Below are 22,027 nucleotides of genomic sequence, written 5' to 3'. Positions count from 1 at the left end.
ATGTCTCTAAAACATCCTCAAGAGCTGAATGGTCTCCTCTCCTCAGGCAGCCTGGGGTTTCACTGCTGCGCCCTCATGGCTGCCCCAGATCCAGCCACCACATGCAGGGAGAACCATCCTGAGGGAGGAAGGATCATTTAGTATCATTCCAAGTATCATTTATTAAGATCAAGGAACTTTCTATAAAGCTTTCCTCGGACAAGACCGCCCCTCACGTCTCATTGGCTAAAATTGAATCTTGTGTCCATTGCTAAACCAATCAATGGAAGAGGAACAGGGTTACTACGTTTGCTTTAAGACTAATCAAGATTCACCTCCAAAAAGGATGGAAGGGGTCTCTACTCTCTAACCAGCCTCCCCTGAAGTAGACAGCTACCTTAGACTCCTGAACAAAATCAGAGTGCTTCCAGCAAGGAAGAAAAGGGGAAATGACAACTGGGTTGGCAACGAACAAGGTTTGGCACAGATTAGCAATTACATTTGGTGTCTCCCCTTCTTCCCACAGTCTTCTCTACTTGCAAGCCTCAAATAAAGCATATTGTCTGACATTCTTCCTGCAATCCGACTAGTTACTAAACTGTTACTGGAATACCAGTTAAAATTATTAGAAATAATGCAGGGTCTCTCACATGTTTCCACTGTGCTGCAGAGAATGGTGAACATGTATTCCTGGGAGCTTACTGCCTACTTCACCAAGAGAATTCTTTGAAATCTGGTGTTTTTAATTTTTAAAAAGACGGATTTGCATCCTACCCTCTAAGCTAGCAGTGTTTCTTTAATATATAACAGAATGTGGTCTTTCTCTTTTACTCACCTTTTACCTTCCTCCATCTTCCCAGTGGAGAAAGGTCACTAGTAAGATAAAAACTAGACAAATACACCTTGTGGACCACCACACCTCCAGCCAGCCCAAGTGCCTCCCTTCACCACTTTGCATTGGACCCCATAATAGACCCAAACTCCTCCTGCCCCACCGGGGGCTCACACACCTGCACCAGCTCCTGCAAATGCACATCCTGTAGGAAGAGCTCCTGCTCCCGCTGCTCCACGGGCTGTGCCAAGTGTGCCCAGGGCTGCATCTGCAAAGGGGCATCCGACAAGGCAGCAGCTGTGCCTAATGTCAGGGAGACCCTCCTCTCTGATGTAAATAGAGCAACATCTCCAAACCTGCAGGTTCTTTTCATACTACCCTGAACCTATCGCTACATTCCTTTTTCTATGAATTATTTGAATGACAATACACTCATCTAGATTCTTCTGGCAAAAAATAGGTAGGTAAAATAATACACCTTGTGAGCAAAATAATGGCATCAAAGCTATGCTGCGAAAGGTGATCGATATAAGTAGGAGAAAGTCCAGTCTTTTTAACATCGTTCTAGTCTGGAAGGCTTAACACATAACCAGTAAAACAGAGTCAGCAGCCACCCCTCCACAACTGGGCCCACACTGAGGCCCTTTGGATGGCCTTGAGAATGAATATGGTATCTTAGGATGGAGTAGTGGTTACAAAAAACTGAGGCAGAGGGTACAGCAGGGAGGGAATACAAATAAAGCATCTCTCACCTGGGTTAAGTGCTTTGGTACAAAGTGAAGGCTGACTCCCTACATATTCATGGTTGGGTAATAATCACTTTACTCTCTTTCTGGAAAGAAACTGTACCTGCACACCCCTCCAGATTCTACAGGCGCAAATAATGGGGGAAAGGTAAGAATAATGTTTTAGAATTATAAGCAATAGGGAAAGAATTCCTGTTTGTTTCCCTGGTTAATGAATGAGATGCTACTACGTTGAGTCTATCATCACAACGAGGAAACAGGACTGAGTCTGAGAGGTGGTGCTGTGTAATAAAGCATCTGACTCCAGTTTTGATGCTGACCACTGGCAATTTTCAAGCCTCATCTCCACTTTCTGCTTCTGGCCCACATGTGGGTGAGCTGATAGGAAAGTCCAAGTGGCACCGGGGTGGGGGTGGGGAGTTCAAATTACACAAAGTCTTGGGCTGTGTGTGGGGTTGAACACTCACCCAGTTTCACCCCCTAAACACAATAAAACCCAGGGCCAGTCACCTTACTTTTGCTGAAGTCATTTTTGGACTAGCTTAGGTGTCTGAACTGCTCTTCCAGAAAGTATCAATATGTGAATAATAAATTTCTTCCTACTTTCTTGATGCATTTGTGGCATCATCAGTCTTGACAGTGAACCAGTTTTGGGTGGATGGGGGTCCATCAGGCCTTTGTGAAGTGACTGCAACACCCTGCATATCACACTGGGTTAATGACCAGGAAAATTCTGTTTGGTGTCAAAATACACAAAGAACCCAGACTCGCATAGAGGGAAGGATCAAAAGATTTTCACTGCTTTATAAGTTCTAACATGTTAATCATCAAACAGAGATGCCTAGAATGCAGACTAGGAGGTGGTATTGGGAGAGGCTGTCAGATTACCGAACTGTACATCTGCTATTTTTCCCTGTCCAGAATCCCTTTCCACTCCGTCTCTCTCTCTCTCTGTCTCTCTCTCCCTTGTTAACAGAACCTTGATTTCACTTTGAGGAACTCTCCTTCCCAGTCTGTTAATCCTGCCCCTGTGAATTAAGGAGGGTGTATGATACTGGTTTGGCCAGAGTACTACATCTCCTTGATCACAGTGACCGTTTCCATAACAGCTACATAATCCTTACCAAGCCAATGAGTATAATACACGGACGTCTTATTGGAACTGAGAAAGTTTCTTTCATCTGGGGCTGCTAAGTTAGTGGCCATCTTTGCCCCCACAGTGAGAGAAACAACATGAAATTGAAGCAATACAAAAGAAAAGTGAAGAGAGAGAAGCTGTAATGATAATATTTCAGCCCTTACATGCACCCATTCCTGAAGTTCAACCCCATGACATTTGACATATATGACTCAATAAATTCCTTCATTTTTTTCCCCCTAAAACAGTTTGATTTGGATTTTGATCTGTTGGTATTTTCCAAAGAGTCTTGATTGATACTTGCTAAAGTGGCACTATCAATCCCTGGATCTTCCTGTATCCATCTCCCCTAGTACCACCCTACAGGGAGAGATCAAATCATTGTGTTAAGCAAATATTTGAATCGGTCGTGATTCCTTCGATTGCAAGTGACAGAAACCCAACCCAATTGGTTTCTGCCTAGAAGTATATCCCAAGGTATTCAGATTATTTGCTGGATTGCTATAAGATCACCGGTTATGGTTGGAGAACATTTGATGTCTTTTATTTTTATCTTTTCCTTCTTCCTTCTTCTTCCTTTTTTTTTTTTTTTTTTTTTTTTTTAATTTAGGAGCATAGCTTGGCCATCAACAAGGCTTCTTGAGGAGGGGAGGAACAATTCTGCTCCAGCTTTGTTGGTGTGAGACACTTGGATTTACTCTGCTATGTACCATGGACTCATCTGACTAGGGTTTCGGGGTGGTTAGGCCACTGGGGTGTGGCCTAGCATTCCTCTGTTTATTGAGTCTCAAGATCACTTCATGTGATCTCTCCTCTTGAGTTAACTTGGGCTTCAGCACAGTATGGTGGCTTCAGGGCAGTTGAACAGCTTACATTTCTTAAGGCTTTAGGAGCACATATTCAACGAGAACCAAGTGGAAACAATCGGATCTTTTCTGACCTAATCTTTACAATGATGAGGCATCACTTCCACTACTTTCTACTGGTTACAATCAAATCACTAAGGTTGGTCTAGATTCAAGGGAAGGGGCATAGACCCCACCTCTCCATGGGAAGAGTATCAAGGTCATTTGTAGAAAACAAGTGACATGGGAGAGATTATTGTAGGTGACTTGAATAATACCATTTGCCACAATAACTATAGTCATGTCATAAGATATTAAATTACAAATTGCAATGTCAAGTTATTGATCTACAGTAGGAGAACTACCTTTCTACTCACCCCAGTACTCAAATCTGACAAAAACACCTTTCTCCTCATATTAGGATCTGGTATAATACACTGTCAGGATGTTGTTGGGTGGGAATGGAATCAGAGCAGAGGAGCTTAGCTAGTCTTGAAAGGTATTTCCCTAAGATAGGGCCAACTTTTGCAGCATTATTTACGACAACCAAGATATGGAAACAACCTGTCTCTATCCATAGATGAATGGATAAAGAAGATGTGTCACATACATACAGTGAAATCACTCAGCCATAAAAAGGAATGAAATCTTGCCATTTTCGACAACATGGATGGACTTAGAGGTATTATGCTAAGTGAAATAAGTGAGAGAGAAAAAGACAATACCATGATTTCTCGAACATGTGGAATCTAGAACACAAAAACCTAACAAACAGAAACAGTGTAATGGGGAACAGATTGGCGGTTGCTCGAGGGGAGTGATGGGGGGATGGGTGAGATAGGTGAAGGGGATTAAAAGGCACAAACTTCCAGCTATAAGTCACAGGGATGAAAAGTGCAGCACACGGAATATTGTCAATAATATTGCCATAACTTTGCATGGTGACAGATGGTAACAACAAGTATCAAGATACACATTTTTAAAAAATTTTTTAGTGTTTATTTTTGACAGAGAGAGAGAGAGACAGAGCATGAGCGGGGGAGGGAGAGAGAGACACACACAGAATCTGAAGCAGGCTCCAGGCTCCCAGCTGTCAGCCCAGAGCCCAACAAGGGGCTTGAACTCACCGACTGTGAGATCATGACCTGAGCCAAGGTCAGACGCTCAACCAACTGAGCCACCCAGGTGCCCCTAAACATTTCTTTCTTTTTTTTTTTCTACATTTATTTATTTTTGACAGAGACAGAGCACAAGTCGGGGAGGGGCAGAGTGAGAAGGAGGCACAGAATCCAAAGCAGGCTCCAGGCTGTGTCAGCACAGAGCCTGACGCGGGGCTCGAACTCCCAACTGCAAAATCATGACCTGAGGTGAAGTCGGACGCCCAACCGACTGAGCCACCCAGGTGCCCCTAAACATTTCTTAATGTACATAAATGTTGAGTCAATATGTTGTACTCCTGAAACTAATATAATATTGTATGTCGACTACACTTCAACTAAAAAAAGAGATGAGGCCACGTTTGGTCAATTTCATGCCTTATTCCACATGGTGGGTATTTCTCCAGCGATCAGAACATTCATGTGTGTTTATATAATTTGTGTCTTTAGTGGACAATACTGGATAAACACTACCTGATTATTTTACCTTGGTTCTCTTTTTCTAGGTTCTAGAGACCATCTTCCTTCTGTAACACGATTAAGTTACACTTTCTTTGTTTCTCAGTCACATCTCTTCCTTAGACAATATTCTTGACTAGATGAAGATGTCTTGCAAGGTATTTACAGGGTACTTATTGGGCCAGGTAGCTTACATCAACAGCTGGACTGGTATATGTACCAGTTTTTCCCTCTTAAGGGAAACTTGATTTCCAAGTTATGGGACAAATGGACAAATCAGTGTAACATATGTTTGTGTTCATAGCCTTTGTTTATTTGGATTTTCTCTAATAAATATGAAGGCACTCTTCATATATTTTCAGTATTAACTATATTGAACACCACATTTGAGGGATATATCCCCTATGCTGTTACTTTTACTTCCGTTGTGGTTTCTTCCATTATGTTAAAGCTAAAACAATTATCATAACTTCACATATCAGACACATTTTCAAAATGTAACCTAGTTAAGCACTTAACACTTTGCATCCTGGCTCCACGACTTATTGCCTGTGCATGTTATTTAACTCCCTGGGCTCCTTCCTATCTACAAGGATAATAACAGCAATTGCTTTTTAAAGATTAAATCACCCGTTTTTAAGGGCTTAGCTCAATGACCAACACATAAAAAGCGCTCAGTATATACAGCTTTTCGTCCAGCACCCAAACGTCTAAATACACTGTACGCTATGTTTTAACCATGCTCCGGAAAATTAGAGAATTTCTATGGAGAGTCTTGCTTTCTTCAAAGCTGTTTGAATCCCAGCACCACGTAGCAGCAGCGCTCATAGTCTAATCCCACCCGGGACTACAAAGTCACTTCGCACCCGCTCCCAGGGTCCCGGGGGCGGGGCTTGCCGGCTGCCCCGCAGGCCTCCTCCGCCCGCCTGGCCGCCACCGCCAGGGGTCGCGCGCCGAACTCCGGCACCGGCCGGCCAGGTGGCGGGCTCACAGAGCTCCGAGCGCCGACTTGGGGCCGCGGCCCGGGGAGGTGGCCGGAGGGCCTGGCGGGAGACGGGGACCGGGAGGCCTCGGCGGAGACGGAGGGCGCTGCCCGGGCGGACGGCGGGAGGGGGCGCTGCGGGGCCGGCCCGGGCGCGGCGCGGAGGAAGTGCCGTCTTCGCTGCCTCGGCCGCCTCAGGCGCCTCAGGCGCGCCGCGGGTCGCCTCAGCCGCGCGGGCCGCGATGTCTTCCCGGCCCGGGCGTGACGACGCGCGAGCCGGCGGCGCGCGGCGGCCGCGGGAGTCGGCCGAGCAGGAGCTGCAGCGGCGCCGAGAGCAGAAGCGGCGGCGGCACGACGCGCAGCAGCTGCAGCAGCTCAAGCACCTGGAGTCCTTGTGAGTCCGCGCCGCCCGCGCTCCTCCGCGAGGCGTGCGGTCGGGGTGGCGCGGGGGCGCGTGAGGCTGGGTCCCCGGGGGACCCGGGCGCGGGCAGCGGGACCCCGGCCAAGCCGACCGCCAGTTCCGGCCCCGCGCGGCGCGGCCACCCGACTTCCAGTGGCGCCTCCGCGGGGAGGGAAGGGCCGTTCCCCCCGCGCGCCGAGCGGCCGGGGCCGGCAGGGGAAGCGCGGGCTCTAGTCCCCCGCGCGAGGTCGGCGTGCGGCCGGGGCTCTGCGGGGCGGGTGCGAAGGATCCGGCGGCACTTAATAAGCGCTGGGGCGCGATTTGGGGACTGAACGCGCGGCCAAGTGTAGTGAGCGCTACGGTCGTGCCCTTTCACGGTGTCGGTTCAGAGGGCCCCCGGTGGACCGGGTCAAATCCGCATTCTCTTCATCTGCTGCGAAAGGAGGGACGAGAACTAGCCGTCCTGTACCGTTCGTGCGGCCCGGAGGGGAGGGCCGGAGAATGGGGTGACGGACTGTCCCTGAAGATTCCGAAGGTGGCTGTCAGGTGGAAGAGCGTGGAGACTTGTTCTCTTTAGTCCTGAGGATTTTGAGCAGCATGAAGGGTGGGGGCTACGAAGAGGCCGGTTCCAGCTGAGCAGAAAGAATGAGGACCGGGGTCTCCCGTTCCTGCTGGTCAGCGTGGCCTGACTTCAAGAGGCCCCGTGCAAGGCCAGCTCCAGCGGGTTGGAGGAGAGTGCCCATGGCTGTGGGAGAAGGGCAGGTTGTAGAGGAGATGGAAACATCAGGCGGGAGGTGCATTTATGGCCTTTCGGTGCTTTTCTGTGATTGTCACTCTGTAATGAGCTCCAGAAGGCAAACATAAGTTTGCTGTTCCCTGAGTTATTCAATAAATGACACGTTTTTCTTTCAGGCACTTCTGTTACCTGTACTAAGATGATCATGTAAAGAAAAGTCTTCAAAGGAGTCAAATCCTTTGTAATTAATCCTTTGACGCAAAATGCATTGCGTTGTTGGAGGCTGGCCTGCTCTTTTCAATGGGACCCTTCAGCCATCAACTACCTTCCTTTAAATTTGTGAAAACAGTTGTAAATTGACTTTTTTTAGGGAATGTCATTGCTAATAATAGATTTCACAATGTGTAGTTCCATCACACTCCTTTTCATCTTGGCAATAACAATTACATATTTTTCAGGAATTTGGATTTGCGTTTGGCCATCTGTTGTTTTTGTACAATTCTTGTGGCTCAAAGGAGGTGTTACTGGATTATTGGGTTCATAGACTGTACCACCAAACTCCCTTTGGTCTCTTTTTTTTTAATTTTTTTTTTAACGTTTATTTATTTTTGAGGCAGAGAGAGACAGAGCATGAATGGGGAAGGGTCAGAGAGAGAGGGAGACACAGAATCTGAAACAGGCTCCAGGCTCTGAGCTGCCAGCACAGAGCCAGACGCGGGGCTCGAACTCAGGGACTGGGAGATCACGACCTGAGCCAAAGTCGGACACTCAACCACTGAGCCACCCAGGCGCCCCTGGTCTCTTTGCATCAATATTTCTAATGAATGACTGCAGATGAACTGTATCATTTCCCCAGTTTGTGCAGATTTACATTGTTCTTGCTAGGTTATGCCACCACTTTGTGTTTGAAAATATTTTAAGCATTTGCTTTGGAAAATAACTGTAGCACACCTAAAAAGCTAAGTCTATTCATGCCTAGTTGTTTACTATGTAATCTTCATGGGGCAGATCCTCCTCTGCTCAGAAAAGCTCTAGAATAGTCTTCTGGCATTTGTCATTTACCACCTGGCACGTTGTTTTCTTCTACCTCTGCTGGTCCAGATCTCGGCCTCTGTGATGTTAATGCTCCCTCCAGTCTTGAGGTGCTTCATGAAGCTCTTGAGAGCATGGACTTGTCTTCAACAGAAGGGACAAAAGCCAGCATTGTGAAGTGTATGGTGTGATATGTTCACCCATGTGGAAGTTGAGGCCCTGGGGGTTAAGTAACATGCCCCAAGTACACAGTGAGAATGAATCATAATTCAAAGGTTTTTACTTCCAAAGCCCGTGAAGTTTCTGCTCTGCCTTGCTTCACTTCTACAGGATTCTCATTCAACTGATTTGGAACTGAAAAATACTCCTACTAGAATTTGGGGTCTTATACTCCAAAAAGATAGACCATCTCCTTTTATCAGGGCAGTTATAAAGAGCTATTGATACTTATGAGAGTACTTTTCATTTTATGTGTTTTTTTGGATGTAACTAGTTATATCGTTATGCTCTTAGTTCTCCCTTCTAGTACCTAGCAACATGCCTGGGACAATAATTGATTGGTTACTTCGACAGGGAGCAAGTTTTTATGTTGAACACTTAATATTACCTGAATATCAAATTTAGTTTTGCCTATTGTACCTGCTCCCTTTTTGTGGGAGGAAACTATCAAGTTGGTTAGGGCTGGGGTGGGGATTATGTTCCTGAAACAATTACAGAAACAGCATTGTTAAAAGAGAAATGCAGCCTATATAACTCTATAGCTGATATGAACTCCTAATAGCATATTTTTGGCGCCATTTTTCTTTCTTAGTCCCAACTTCTCTTTGGTTTTTCTCTCAGAGATACGTTAACCTGGGCTAATACCAACATTGCTGTAGATACCACTGATACCACTTTTCTTTTGCAGTTAAAAAGCATTTTGTAGGTTGGTACATGTAGGTGTGAATACAGTGAAACACAGGTCTCTGCCATTAATGAACCTTAGTTCCTTTCCCTGGTTACAGGCAGGCATGTAACCAATTTCTTAGATATCCTTGTAGAGGTAACTTGGTGTGTGTGCGTGTGTGCGCAGGCACATCGCATGCACGTGGCCACATATAGTCTCCTTTTTCCCATACACACAAATAGAAGCTTACCAAATACACTGTTTTGTTCCCTCTGCCCTCCCCCTACCTTTTTTTTTTTTTTTTACTTAAAACTATAATGGAAATTGTTCCATATCAGTATCTAATTCACTCTTCTAAGATTTATCAGTGTTTATCGGTTGATAAAAGTAATATATATTCATTATAGAAAATTTAATTAGTCACCCTTGCTTCACCATTTGGGTGCAGCAATGTTAAAGCATTCACATTTACAACTTTTGGAGTCTTCACAGTTTTAAACTAGCTAGCTGCTATGGCCAGATATCTTCAGTAAAATGTGCTTTGCAGGCGTTGAATAGGCCCAGGATATTTGGTTATAATGTTTCTTTTTTTCATTCTTATTTTTGCTTTTGGTCCTATCAACATTCACAGTTAAAAGCCAAATAAATACCCACGCAGTGTGTGTTATAGCTAGTAGTGTGTCAGTACTTAAAAATGAACATGAGCATTTGGTGTTGATTTTCCAGATTTGGAATCCAGAACCCTTCTGGGGCACTTCGGCAGAGTGATAGGAAGTGAAAATGAATTGGGAGCATAGACATGATGCGTATGTACCCTTAGGACCCTTGGGAGTCTGTGAGCTCCAAGGGAACGTACATTCCCACACATCATACATCTGCTTGCTCTAGCAGCATTCAGTAAAGAATGTCGTCCAGGCACCATGCAGGGGTCCTACACCCCGAGTCCAGTGAGGTCAGTACGGGCACAGCGGGCTGTCAGAACTGAGGAATGGATGGCTCACTCTGCGGGCAGGGTGAGTGGGCAGGATTTGAACTGAGAGCTGCAGGGATATGGGAAAGGAAGCCTCTAGGACAGATCACCATCGCCTCCATCCCCTGCAACAGGCCCTTCCCTCCTGTTTTGTTCCTGCCCCCCTGCGCTGCCTCCATTCAGGTTAGAACAGATTCCTCAGCCTTCCCCACATGAACCTCCATGCTGAGTAAGTGGAAGTTATGGTAGGTAAATAACCTGACAACCGTGACAGTCTGGAAGCATGATTAGCTCATGGGTCTTCCCAGACATTTCACCTGCAATCTCTTGCTCTCTTCTTCGAAGATAAATTCATTGTGCTCAAACACCAAGTTATCATTTCAGTGAATTTTAGTTCTAGATCTCTGCAGGATGTGGTGTAGCATCAGTTTACTTATAAGATCTCTGACTGCTGGGCATATTTTACTAACTGCTTTAGATCTAATGCAGTTTTAAGGTTTTACTAAAGATACTCTTTTCATTTTGACCTCTAGTTGCTTTTTGCTCATTAAAACGTATTGTGTTCCTGTTAACATGATTGACGGCAGTTTTTCTTTTCCTTTCTAGTTATGAAAAACCTCCTCCGGGGCTTATCAAGGTCAGTGTGAAGTTTGTACCTTTGGTTATTCTCTCAGACATATTTGACTCAGTGCTCAGACTCAGTAACTTGTTATGAAAAACTGTTATATAAGGTTTGGAACATCTTTTTTCATAACCCTGCTTCTCCCTGCCAGTCAGTCCATACACTTTGTGTCTCCAGCCTGTGTCTTTGTAGAAATGTGATCAACCGTGTGACTGTTCCCTAAGAAACGGTGGCAGGCCCACGTGTTCCTCAGCGATCGGTCCCCTTCTCTGTCTCCTGCTGTGGCTGCATCTTCTCACCGCTCTGCTCCATCTGTGACTCACTCACTGCTGGTTTCCTGAGTGTCAGCTCAGAGAACAATAGTCTGTGTGGAGACTGGAAACTCCTCTAGTCCAGCCCCTGGTGCAGGACACCCCCTACCACTCCTGCCAACCTGGCCATGTTGTCCAGTGTCTGTGAGAGTGAGACTTACAGGGCTCTTTAGAGGCCAGAGCAACCTTATGCATGCTCACTTTCAAATAAAAGAAAAGATTTTTAGGGGCACCTGGCTGGCTCAGTCAGTAGAGCATGAGACTCTTGATCTCAGGGTCATGAGTTGAAGCCCCACGTTAGGGGTGGGGCCTACCTAAAATAAAAAATGTATATTAAAAAATTTTAAATTAAAAGAGTTTTAGAAAATGTTCTTCTGTTATAGATTAAATATTCATGGAAACTGAAAAAAAACCCTATTTAATTGTAAATGCATATATTCAGTGGTGAATATGCAACTCACAGATATAGATAGCATGTGTGTGACTAGAAAACATGACAATGGTCTTCAAGTTATAATAAGCTATTTTAACATAACATTTTTTTTCTAGATAATCCTGTTTTAATTCTTGAAACATATGTTAAGTTTATTTATTTTCAGAGAGAGCGAGAGAGAGCATGCACACAAGAACAGGGGAGGGACAAGGAGAGGGAGGATCCGAAGCAGGCTCCACGCTGTCAGCCCAGATCCGGATGCAGGGCTTGAACCCACAAACCATTAGATCATGACCTGAGCCAAAACAAAGAGTCACATGCTTAAGCAAGTGAAACAGCCAGGCAAATTTATATATTTTTAATTTAATTTTTTTCTTTTTAACATTTATTTATTTTTGAGAGGCGGCGGGGGGCAGAGAGGGGAGACGGAGGATCCGAGGCAGGCCCCGTGCTGACAGCAGAGAGCTGAAACAGGGCTTGAACTCACAAACCGTGAGATCATGACCTGAACTGAAGTCGGATGCTTAAGTGACTGAGCCACCTAGATGCCCCTTAAATTTTGTTTTTAAGTAATCTCTACACTCAACGTGGGGCTCAAACCTCAACCCCGAGATCAAGAGTTGCATGTTCCATCTCCTGAGCCAGCCAGGTGCCCCTACTTTAATTGTTACACCTTGCCTCATTCCACTAAGATTTTGTGGTCATGGAACCTTTTTTTGATCTTTAAATCTGATTTACGTTAGAATTTGGAGCTCACAGATCATTCCTATATGAAGGGCAGATTTCTGCTTTACTAGTAACTTTTCTCTAAGAACAACTACTTTGTTTTCATGATATAGTCCTTCTGGTATATTTATTTCTGGTTTTTGTGTCAGGTATAATTTGTCTTTCTAGTACTGGAGAGGGTAACAGGACGTGGGCATTTCCAGCCCATGTGAAAGCCAGGCAGTGCTGTGTTCTGAAGCAGGTAGGAGAGAATTCCAGTGCTCTTTTGCCACGTCGTGTACATGTTGTTTCCTTTTTTAGGAAGATGAGACTAAGCCGGAAGACTGTATACCAGATGTACCAGGCAACGAACATGCCAGGGAATTTCTGGCTCACGCACCAACTAAAGGACTTTGGATGCCACTCGGGAAAGAAGTCAAAGTTATGCAGTGTGAGTATGGGAGAGTTTCAGGTAACACTCCTCAGTACACACAAGTTATATATTACGACTCACAGAGAGTGTTTACCTCTTTTTTTTTTCCCTCACCGAGACCTGTTAAGCCAAGGCGTGATGTCTGTTTTATAGTTAAGGAAGCTGAGCTGCGTATGTTAGTGAGTGTCTAAGAGGCAGAGCAGGGCTTTGACTCCAGGGCTTCTGACTCCCAAGGGCAGTGGTTGCCCACAGGACCGTAGCTGCCTTTGGAGTACACCCCTTGGTAATATTCAAGTAACAGAAAGGATACTCTATTGTAGAAATGCCAGGAGGGACAAGGAGGTACATTGGGATACATTGGAGGGGGCAGATCCCTTTGTGTCTTGCCTCAGTCCTTTGCACCTCCCCCCCGCCATCAGTGATCAGTGATGTTAAGGTTTCATCCATGTGACCTGGGGGGGGGGGGGTCCAGAGCAGGAGTGCTGTGTGTGCACACCCCCACCCCACCAGAGCCGCAACACCTTCATCCAGCTTAAGTGGTATTTGGTATTTGAAGAAAGGGTACTGCTGCCGTTTAAAGATGTTTGTTTGTACAAAGATTCTTCATGCACATAATTAAAATAGTTCCCAATCTCTTTTTCTCCATTCCCACTTTTAGCTCTTTTAGTTGGTTATTTTGATATTTATCTTCATATGCCTAAGATCACATTTACATTGCATTGATTTTTCAGGTTTAGGTGGTATCTGTTAACATCATACAATGGAAGATGAGAATTTAGCTCTTACTACACATATGTACCCTTACTATATCACATCTTCCCCAAAATAGTTTTTTCATAATTTTGGTTAGATAATCCTGGGTACTTACTTTATTATAATTATGTTCAGAGCTGAGTCATGTAGTAAAGTGATTACTTTTCCTTTATGCATCCTGAATAATTCCCTCTCCCTCCCGCCCCAGATTAACAGTTATCTTGTTTTTGGTGTGTGTTATGTGCATGTGTTTTATTATTATTGTTTTTGGTTTCCATGTACTGATTTCTTTTTACTCAAGTCTCAAATTGTTCTAAAGATTGAATCTTAAGACCTCTAAATGCCTGAGACATTGTATTAATTACATTCTTCTGAAAATGGTTGCTCCCATGCTTATCATCCAGGAATCTCCCTTCACTTTGTGTTGTTTGTTTGAGAGAGAGCGAACAGGGGAGAGGGAGAGAGAGAATCTTAAGCAGGGTCCACGCCCAGTATGGAAGCTGACAAGGGCTCAATCTTAGGACCACGAGATCATGACCTGAGCTGAAATCAAGAGTCGTACACTTAACCAACTGAGGCACTTAGGCACGCCTCACTTTGTGTTATGAATTGAATGTTTGTGTCCCTCCATAAATTCTTATGTTGAAGCCCTAATCCCCAATAGGATTGTATTTGGAGATAGGACCTTTGGGTGGTAATTAGGATTGGATAAAGTATTGAGGGTGCCTCCGATGATATGACTAGTTCCTTTTTTTTTTTTTTTGATGTTTATTTATCTTTGAAGGTGAGAGGGACACAGCGTGAGGGGGGAGGGGCAGAGAGAGAGGGAGACACAGAATCCAATGCAGGCTCCAGGCTCTGAGCTGTCAGCACAGAGCCCGATGTGGGGCTCAAACCCACAAACCAGAAGATCACGACCTGAGTTGAAGTCGGAGGCTTAACTGATTGAGTCACCCAGGCGCCCCTGATGAGTTCCTTTTAAGAAGAGACCAGAGAGCTTGCTCTCTTTCTACTGTGTAAGGACACACCATGAGAGGATACAGCTGTCTGCAAGCCAGGAGGACAGTAATCATCAGAAACCAACTCTTTTGGCACCCAGATTTTAGATCTCCAGTCCCTAGCCTATGAGAAAACAAATTCCTATTGTGTAGGTGACCCACTCTATATTATGGGAGCCGGAACTAAGACACTCATTCTGCAGTTTCCCTTAGCTTCTTTCTTGTCTTGAATTTCCTGTTTTCCTATATGTTGACTCATCTTTGTTGTTTTAATTTCTTGTTTTGGTGGAGCCAAGACCATTAAATGGGGAAAGAGCAGTCTTTTAAAAAAAACTGGACATCCTCTTGCAAAAGAATGAAGTTGGGTCCTTATCTAATATCATACATAAAATTTAACTCTAAGTGGATCAAAGACTTAAATATAATACCTAAAACTATAAAATCTCTTAGAAGAAAACAGGGCAAAGCTGCACAAAATTGGATTTGGTAATGATTTTTTGGATGAAACACCAAAGGTACAGCCAACAAAAGAAAAAACAGACAAATTTGACTTCATGAAAACCACAAAATTTTGTGAATAAAAGACATTAACAAAAGAGTAAAAAGCCAACTAACAGAATGGGAGAAAATATTTGTAAATCATATATCTAATAAGGGATTATATCTATAATATATAGAGAACTCCTAAAAACAACAAAGAAACAACCTGATTAAAATTTGGCAAAGGACTTGAATAGACATTTCTCCAAAGAAGATATACAGGTATCCAGTAAGCCCATGAAAAGATTCTCAGCATCAGTAATTAGTGAAATACAACCTCATACCTGTTAGGATGGCTACTATCAAAAAAACGGGCACCTGGGTGGTTCAGTCAGCTAAGCATCCAGGTTTGGCTCAGGTCATGATCTCCCAGTTTGTGCATTCAAGCCCTGCATCAGGCTCTGTGCTGACAGCTCAAAGCGTGGAGCCTGCTTACGATTCTGTGTCTCTTTTGCTCTCTGCCCCTCCCCCATTCATGCACTGTCTCTCTCTTTCTCTCTCTCAAGAATAAATAAAACATTTAAAAAACTTAAAAAGAAAAAAAAACAAAATAAATGTTGGCACATGTGCACAGCCTTCTAGCTTCCCAGGTTTGTGTCAGAATTTTTAAAAGCCCTCTGTGGACATCTCGTTACCTGGATCATTAAAATTTTTAGCTCGGCTCTTATTTATCCATATCACAGCTGTTGGGAGCTGTGATATTAAACAATTGCAGGTAATTGTTTTCAACAAATATCCTGAGGGATTGGGCTTTTACTGTAGAGTAAACTACATGACTGGTTAAATAGCAACAACACCCTGCCAGTGTGGCTCTGTGCTTTGAGGTTAGGGATTTTTGAGAGACTCAAAACCTGGCCTTACCCCATTGAGAGTGCAGGATTGCTGCTTTTCATAGTTGTCACGGTTGCAAGGCTGCTAGTTTTCAAGATTATTCTGGCAATCAGGAGAGAGGGTTGGGAGTAGGCCTGGTTAAAATGCCAGAAACCCTTCTGTTCTTACCAAACTTCACTAGCTTTTCTTGAATTAATGGTCCTCAGATTGTGGCAAACCTTTGATTAATTTACAGGGTTTCAAGTAAATTGATGTGGGCAAATTTGCAACTATTTTCAGTGCTTTTATGGAGGCTGTCACTTGTCCATTCTTGAAGTGCTTCTTGGCTTATTCCCCTTGGAAAGAATTCTCTTCATTTTCATTTTTATGACTTGTCAGGAAGGGAGTGAAAACAGGTAAATGTATTTAGTCTGTCATCTTTACCCAGAAGTCTACAGCTTTTTTTTTTTTTTTTTTAAGTTTGAAAACCACTGCTGTCTTTTATGAGGTAGTTACTTACATTTCAATTACCATTTTATGGTTATGTACATTGACTTGGAAAATAAGTGTCAGAGTTGGGATCAGAGCCAGTTTTACTCACTTGTGATTTTCAAGGACCTGCAGAAGTTCCAGTGATGTGTTGATACGGTCATATGATTTTGCAAAATTTGCCAAGGCAAGGTATTTTTCTTTCTAAAGAGCCCCCTTCCACAAACCCATAATTTAAGCTCAGGCCCCACAAAATTTGGACTCCTCCCAGACAGGATGAAAGACACATGTACATGTACATATTTTCATTGATTTTGTTGATTGTAGTGTTATCTAGAACAGTGGTTTTCAAACTTTAACATGTCTATAAATCACCAGTTAATCCTTTAAAATTCTAATATGTGTCAGTATTTCTGGGGTGGACCTAACAGTATACATTTCTAACAATCTCCCATGTGTTGCTGATTTTGCTTGTCCATGACCACATTTTGAATAGCAAGAATCACCTTTCCTTTAATGATACGACAATTTTGAACACAAAAAAAGGCTTTGGTTTGAAGGAGTATAGTCCTTCTTTCCTGAATTTTAAATTAATTAGGAGAGTTAATGAAAGACAGGGACAGCTCGGAGGCAATCAATAAAGAATCTCCAAACTTCACTTTTTTTCAATGGTTTCCTGCCTCCAGCCCTCAAAATTAAAAAGGAAAAACTTCCCTTCTCATTCACTTCACGCTTTTAGTAGCTGTCAGCATGAAGCAAACCTGGCTGATTTTAGCTGTAATCCCTTTACCTGCTTCCTGACTTCCTTGGTTGGAGTTGCTTAATGTCCAAACATTTAACTCACTGTTCTCATATGACTTCCTGATTTACCTCAAATCTAGATGGTTCTAAGAGGACCAGGTGAGAGAAATAATAAGCATCTCACCCATTCCTGCTTTGTTCACCACTTCATTTTCCCTATATCTCAATGCCTGATGCCATGTCCATAGTCACTAAAATTCCACGAAGTTGTGTACTTCCCTCTGTTGTCCTGGAACATGTGTATGTATTTTCTTACTGTGTTTCTTCCCCATTCCTCATCACAGCTGTCTGCTTCTAAATAATATACTTTTTACAAAGGACAATTTCCCTGTTCAGCAGGTGAAGCCATATTAGAGTGCTAATGAAATTAACATTTTAAGATAATTTGTGATTTGGTTTAATTAAAGGGGAGGGATTGTGCAGTTTTTGATTCAATCAGAGGAAGAAGCTATTTGCTCTAGTGTCTGAAATTGTAAATGAGGATCAGAGTCACTTGATGAATAGAAAAGACCTTCTCTTTGAAAAATACAGTAAGCTACAGACAAAAAAAAAATTCACTCTTCACAATACTTTTACACTGGATTGCTTAATACTTATCTGGTGAGGTAATATTTACTCCCAAAGCTACACGATTAAACGATGCTTGGGAAGTAATCAGTTTCCCTTTATTTTCTAGGATTGTACATGGTTCATCCAGTCATTGCATTTGCTTTTAGAATTGGAGTTTAATGAAGAAAAACTTTAATATGATGTACTGATTCTTCATCTTCATTAAATGAAACTGTTACTTACAGAAATATTTCCTTTTTTCTTTGTTTTTAGGCTGGCGTTGTAAGCGGTATGGTCACCGAACAGGCGACAAAGAATGCCCTTTTTTTATCAAAGGCAACCAAAAATTAGAACAGTTCAGAGTAGTAAGTAGAACCCCACCTTGTCAATTTACATTTTTCAGAAGTAGTGAATATTAACGAACCAGGGAGTAATCAGCGAACTGGAAATTCACATAGAACACATTCTCAGAGATTTTTGGCCAGAATATCCGGTATTGACTACATCTCTTGTTAAATTACATTTGTGTGACAGATTAGTTAACAAAAAACTAACTTTTTATTAAAGTGTTATTTGTTTATACCTTGGGAATCGTGATTCTTTTTCTAAAGCAGACATTTTTATTTATTCAATTACTTGTTTTCAGTTATATAAAAACATCATAACTATAATTAGGGTTTTAGTTTCCCATTTTTTTTTAATGTTTATTTATTTTTGAGACAGACAGAGTGCGAGCAGGGGAGGGGCAGAGAGAGAGGGAGACACAGAATCCAAAGCAGATTCCAGGCTCTGAGCTGTCAGCACAGAGCCCAATGCGGGGCTCAAACTCATGAACCTTGAGATCATGACCTGAGGTGAAGTCAGATGCTTAACCAACTGAGCCACCCAGGCACCCCTCCCAGTTTTTAAAGAGTAGATGTCTTTATAAGCTATAAGTGTATATATAAATTATATATGCTCTTTAGACAGTAAAATAGACTTATCATTTCCTCACTTTATTTTAATAGAGTCATCTCCTAAAGGTGTTAATTAACCATTCAGTAACTGCTTCTGCCAAGTGAAATATGCTACTGTCTGGATATACTGAGGTTATCAGTATATGTCAAACTGGGGTCAACATTATTTAAGGTTTTAAGGAGTTTAAGATGTTGTGTTTTAATTTTAATAATCTGAAATAATTTCTTTTTGATCAATCATTCCACTTAAGTGGAAAGTCGGTTTTTACAGATAGTATAGAACATAGTTTGATGATAAATCTCAAAAACTTTGAACATATTCTTTTTCCTTTTTTTTGACCAGAAACCCCATTTCCAAGAATTTATTTTAAGGATATAAGAGAACATCAACATATACACACTGTTTATGACTAAGGATATGTATGCATAATGATAACTCTCATATCATTGAAATGATGGAAACTGAAGAAAAATTGGAAACTTAATAGTCTAATATATCAACATAAATTTCTGTAACATACAAATGATTCAGTCATTAGGAATTATTATTTTAAGACTTTATTTTTAGAAAAAAAAAGGTTTTATTTTTAGGGGCACCTGGGTGGCTCAGTTGGTTAAGCATCTGACTCTTGATTTTGGCTCAGGTCATGATCTCACAGTCCGTGGGTTTGAGCCTTGTGATGGGCTCTGTTCTGACAGCAGGAGCCTGCTTGGGATTCTCCATCTCCTTCTCTCTCTGCCCCTCCCCACTCACATGTGCATTCTTGCTCACTTGCTCTCTCTCTCTCTCTCTCAAAAATGAATAAAACATTAAAAAAAAAGATTTCATTTTTAAGTCATTTCTGCACCCAGTGTGGGCTTGAACTCACAACCCCCCCCAGATCGTGAGTCACATGTTCTACCCACTGAGCTAGCCAGGTACCCCAGAAATTATGTTTTAGAAGACATGAAAAATGTTCATGAAGACACAAGTAAAAAACTACATGTAATATGATTAATAATTTTTCATAAATTTAATGATATTGATTGAAAGAAAGAGACAAATGTTCATAGTAATTATCCCCAGGTAAGAAGGTAATAGGTTTTTTTAACATAATTTTTTTTTACTATGAAATTTACTGTCAGATTGGTTTCCATACAACACCCAGTGCTCATCCCAACAGGTGCCCTCCTCAGTGCCCATCACCCACCCCCCCCATCAACCCTCAGTTTATTCTCAGTTTTTAAGAGTCTTTTATGGTTTGGCTCTCTCCCTCTCTCTTTTTTTTTTTTTCCTTCCCCTCCCCCAACATCTTCTGTTAAGTTTCTCAGGATCCACATAAGAGTGAAAACATATGGTATCTGTCTTTCTCTTTATGACTTATTTCACTTAGCATCACACTCTCCAGTTCCATCCACTTTGCTACAAAAGGCCAAATTTCATTCTTTCTCACTGCCAAGTAGTCTTCCATTGTGTATATAAACCACAATTTCTTTATCCATTCATCAGTTGAAGGACATTTAGGCTCTTTCCATAATTTGGCTATTGTTGAAAGTGCTGCTATAAACATTGGGGTACAAGTGCCCCTATGCATCAGCACTCCTGTATCCTTTGGGTAAATTCCTAGCAGTGCTATTGCTGGGTCATAGGGTAGATCTATTTTAATTTTTTGAGGAACCTCCACACTGTTTTCCAGAGGGGCTGCACCAGTTTGCATTCCCACCGACAGTGCAAGAGGGTTGCTGTTTCTCCACATCCTCTCCAGCATCTATAGTCTCCTAATTTGTTCATTTTAGCCACTCTGACTGGCGTGAGGTGGTATCTCAGTGTGGTTTTGATTTGTATTTCCCTGATGAGGAGTGATGTTGAGCATCTTTTCATGTGCCTGTTGGCCATCTGGATGTCTTCTTTAGAGAAGTTTCTATTTGTGTTTTCTGCCCATTTCTTCACTGGATTATTTGTTTTTCAGGTGTGGAGTTTGGTGAGTTCCTTATAGATTTTGGATACTAGCCTTTTGTCTGATATGTCATTTGCAAGTATCTTCTCCCATTCCGTCGGTTGCCTTTTAGTTTTGTTGACTGTTTCCTTTGCGGTGCAGAAGCTTTTTATCTTCATGAGGGCCCAATAGTTCATTTTTGCTTTTAATTCCCTTGCCTTTGGAGATGTGGCAAGTCGGAAATTGCTGCGGCTGAGGTCAGAGAGGTTTTTTCCTGCTTTCTCCTCTAGGGTTTTGATGGTTTCTTTTCTCACATTCAGGTCCTTTATCCATTTTGAGTTTATTTTTGTGAATGGTGTAAGAAAGTGGTCTAGCTTCATTCTTCTGCATGTTGCTGTCCAGTTCTCCCAGCACCATTTGTTAAAGAGACTGTCTTTTTTCCATTGGATATTCTTTCCTGCTTTGTCAAAGATTAGTTGGCCATACTTTTGTGGGTCCAGTTCTGGAGTTTCTATTCTATTCCATTGGTCTGTGTGTCTGTTTTTGTGCCAATGCCATGCTGTCTTGATGATTACAGCTTTGTAGTAGAGACTAAAGTCTGGGATTGTGATGCCTCCCGCTTTGGTCTTCTTCTTCAATATTACTTTGGCTATTCGGGGTCTTTTGTGGTGCCATACAAATTTTAGGATTGCTTGTTCTTGCTTCAAGAAGAATGCTGGTGCAATTTTGATTGAGATTGCATTGAATGTGTAGATAGCTTTGGATAGTATTGACATTTTAACAATATTTATTCTTCCAATCCATGAGCATGGAATGTTTTTCCATTTCTTTATATCTTCTTCAATTTCCTTCATAAGTTTTCTATAGTTTTCAGTATATAGGTCTTTTACATTTTTGGTTAGGTTTATTCCTAGGTATTTTATGACTCTTGGTGCAATTGTGAATGGGATCAGTTTATTTTGTCTTTCAACGTTTTTTTTTTTATTTATTTATTTTTGGGACAGAGAGAGACAGAGCATAAACGGGGGAGGGGCAGAGAGAGAGGGAGACACAGAATCGGAAACAGGCTCCAGGCTCCGAGCCATCGGCCCAGAGCCTGACGCGGGGCTCGAACTCACGGACCGCGAGATCGTGACCTGGCTGAAGTCGGACGCTTAACCGACTGCGCCACCCAGGCGCCCCTTATTTTGTCTTTCTATTGCTTCATTATTAGTGTATAAGAATGCAGCTGATTTCTGTACATTAATTTTGTATCCTGCGACTTTGCTGAATTCATGTATCAGTTCTAGCAGACTTTTGGTGGAGTCTGTCGGGTTTTCCTTGTATAATATGTTATCTGCAAAAAGTGATAGCTTGACTTCATCTTTGCCAATTTTGATGCCTTTGATTTCCTTTTGTTGTCTGATTGCTGATGCTAGCACTTCTAACACTATGTTAAATAACAGCGGTGAGAGTGAACATGGCTGTCATGTTCCTGATCTCAGGGGGAAAGCTCTCAGTTTTTCCCCATTGAGGATGATATTAGCTGTGGGCTTTTCATAAATGGCTT

The 22,027-nt window shown here is 42.5% G+C and overlaps 2 protein-coding genes across 3 annotated transcripts in view; both read left to right on the top strand.

Annotated features, from left to right (window-relative positions):
• The window catches only part of LOC124524942 (retinitis pigmentosa 9 protein), a 192,175-nt gene that overhangs the window by 167,394 nt on the left and 2,754 nt on the right, over positions 1 to 22,027 (top strand). Inside the window, exons 7-8 of one of the 2 annotated variants that reach the window (XM_047097392.1) lie at positions 10,769 to 10,799; positions 12,555 to 12,595. The exons of the other annotated variant lie outside the window; for it this stretch is intronic. The gene's annotated coding sequence lies outside the window, so the exon portion shown is untranslated. Of the gene's footprint in view, positions 1 to 10,768; positions 10,800 to 12,554; positions 12,596 to 22,027 lie in introns of those variants that run through there. 2 annotated transcript variants of the gene reach the window in all.
• LOC124524943 (retinitis pigmentosa 9 protein-like) overlaps positions 6,381 to 22,027 on the top strand; it is a 33,421-nt gene continuing 17,774 nt past the window's right edge. The window contains exons 1-4 of the mRNA XM_047097395.1: positions 6,381 to 6,532; positions 10,769 to 10,799; positions 12,555 to 12,684; positions 17,880 to 17,971. Coding sequence (XP_046953351.1) covers positions 6,381 to 6,532; positions 10,769 to 10,799; positions 12,555 to 12,684; positions 17,880 to 17,971 — 405 coding nt within the window. The remainder of the gene's footprint in view (positions 6,533 to 10,768; positions 10,800 to 12,554; positions 12,685 to 17,879; positions 17,972 to 22,027) is intronic.

The sequence above is a fragment of the Lynx rufus genome, unplaced genomic scaffold (assembly GCF_022079265.1).
Source record: "Lynx rufus isolate CCGP_SWC_20201006 ecotype Redwood Valley unplaced genomic scaffold, mLynRuf1.p SCAF_4, whole genome shotgun sequence".
In the NCBI taxonomy this organism is placed as follows: Eukaryota; Metazoa; Chordata; class Mammalia; order Carnivora; family Felidae; genus Lynx; species Lynx rufus.
This window is presented reverse-complemented; position numbering and strand designations above follow the sequence as displayed.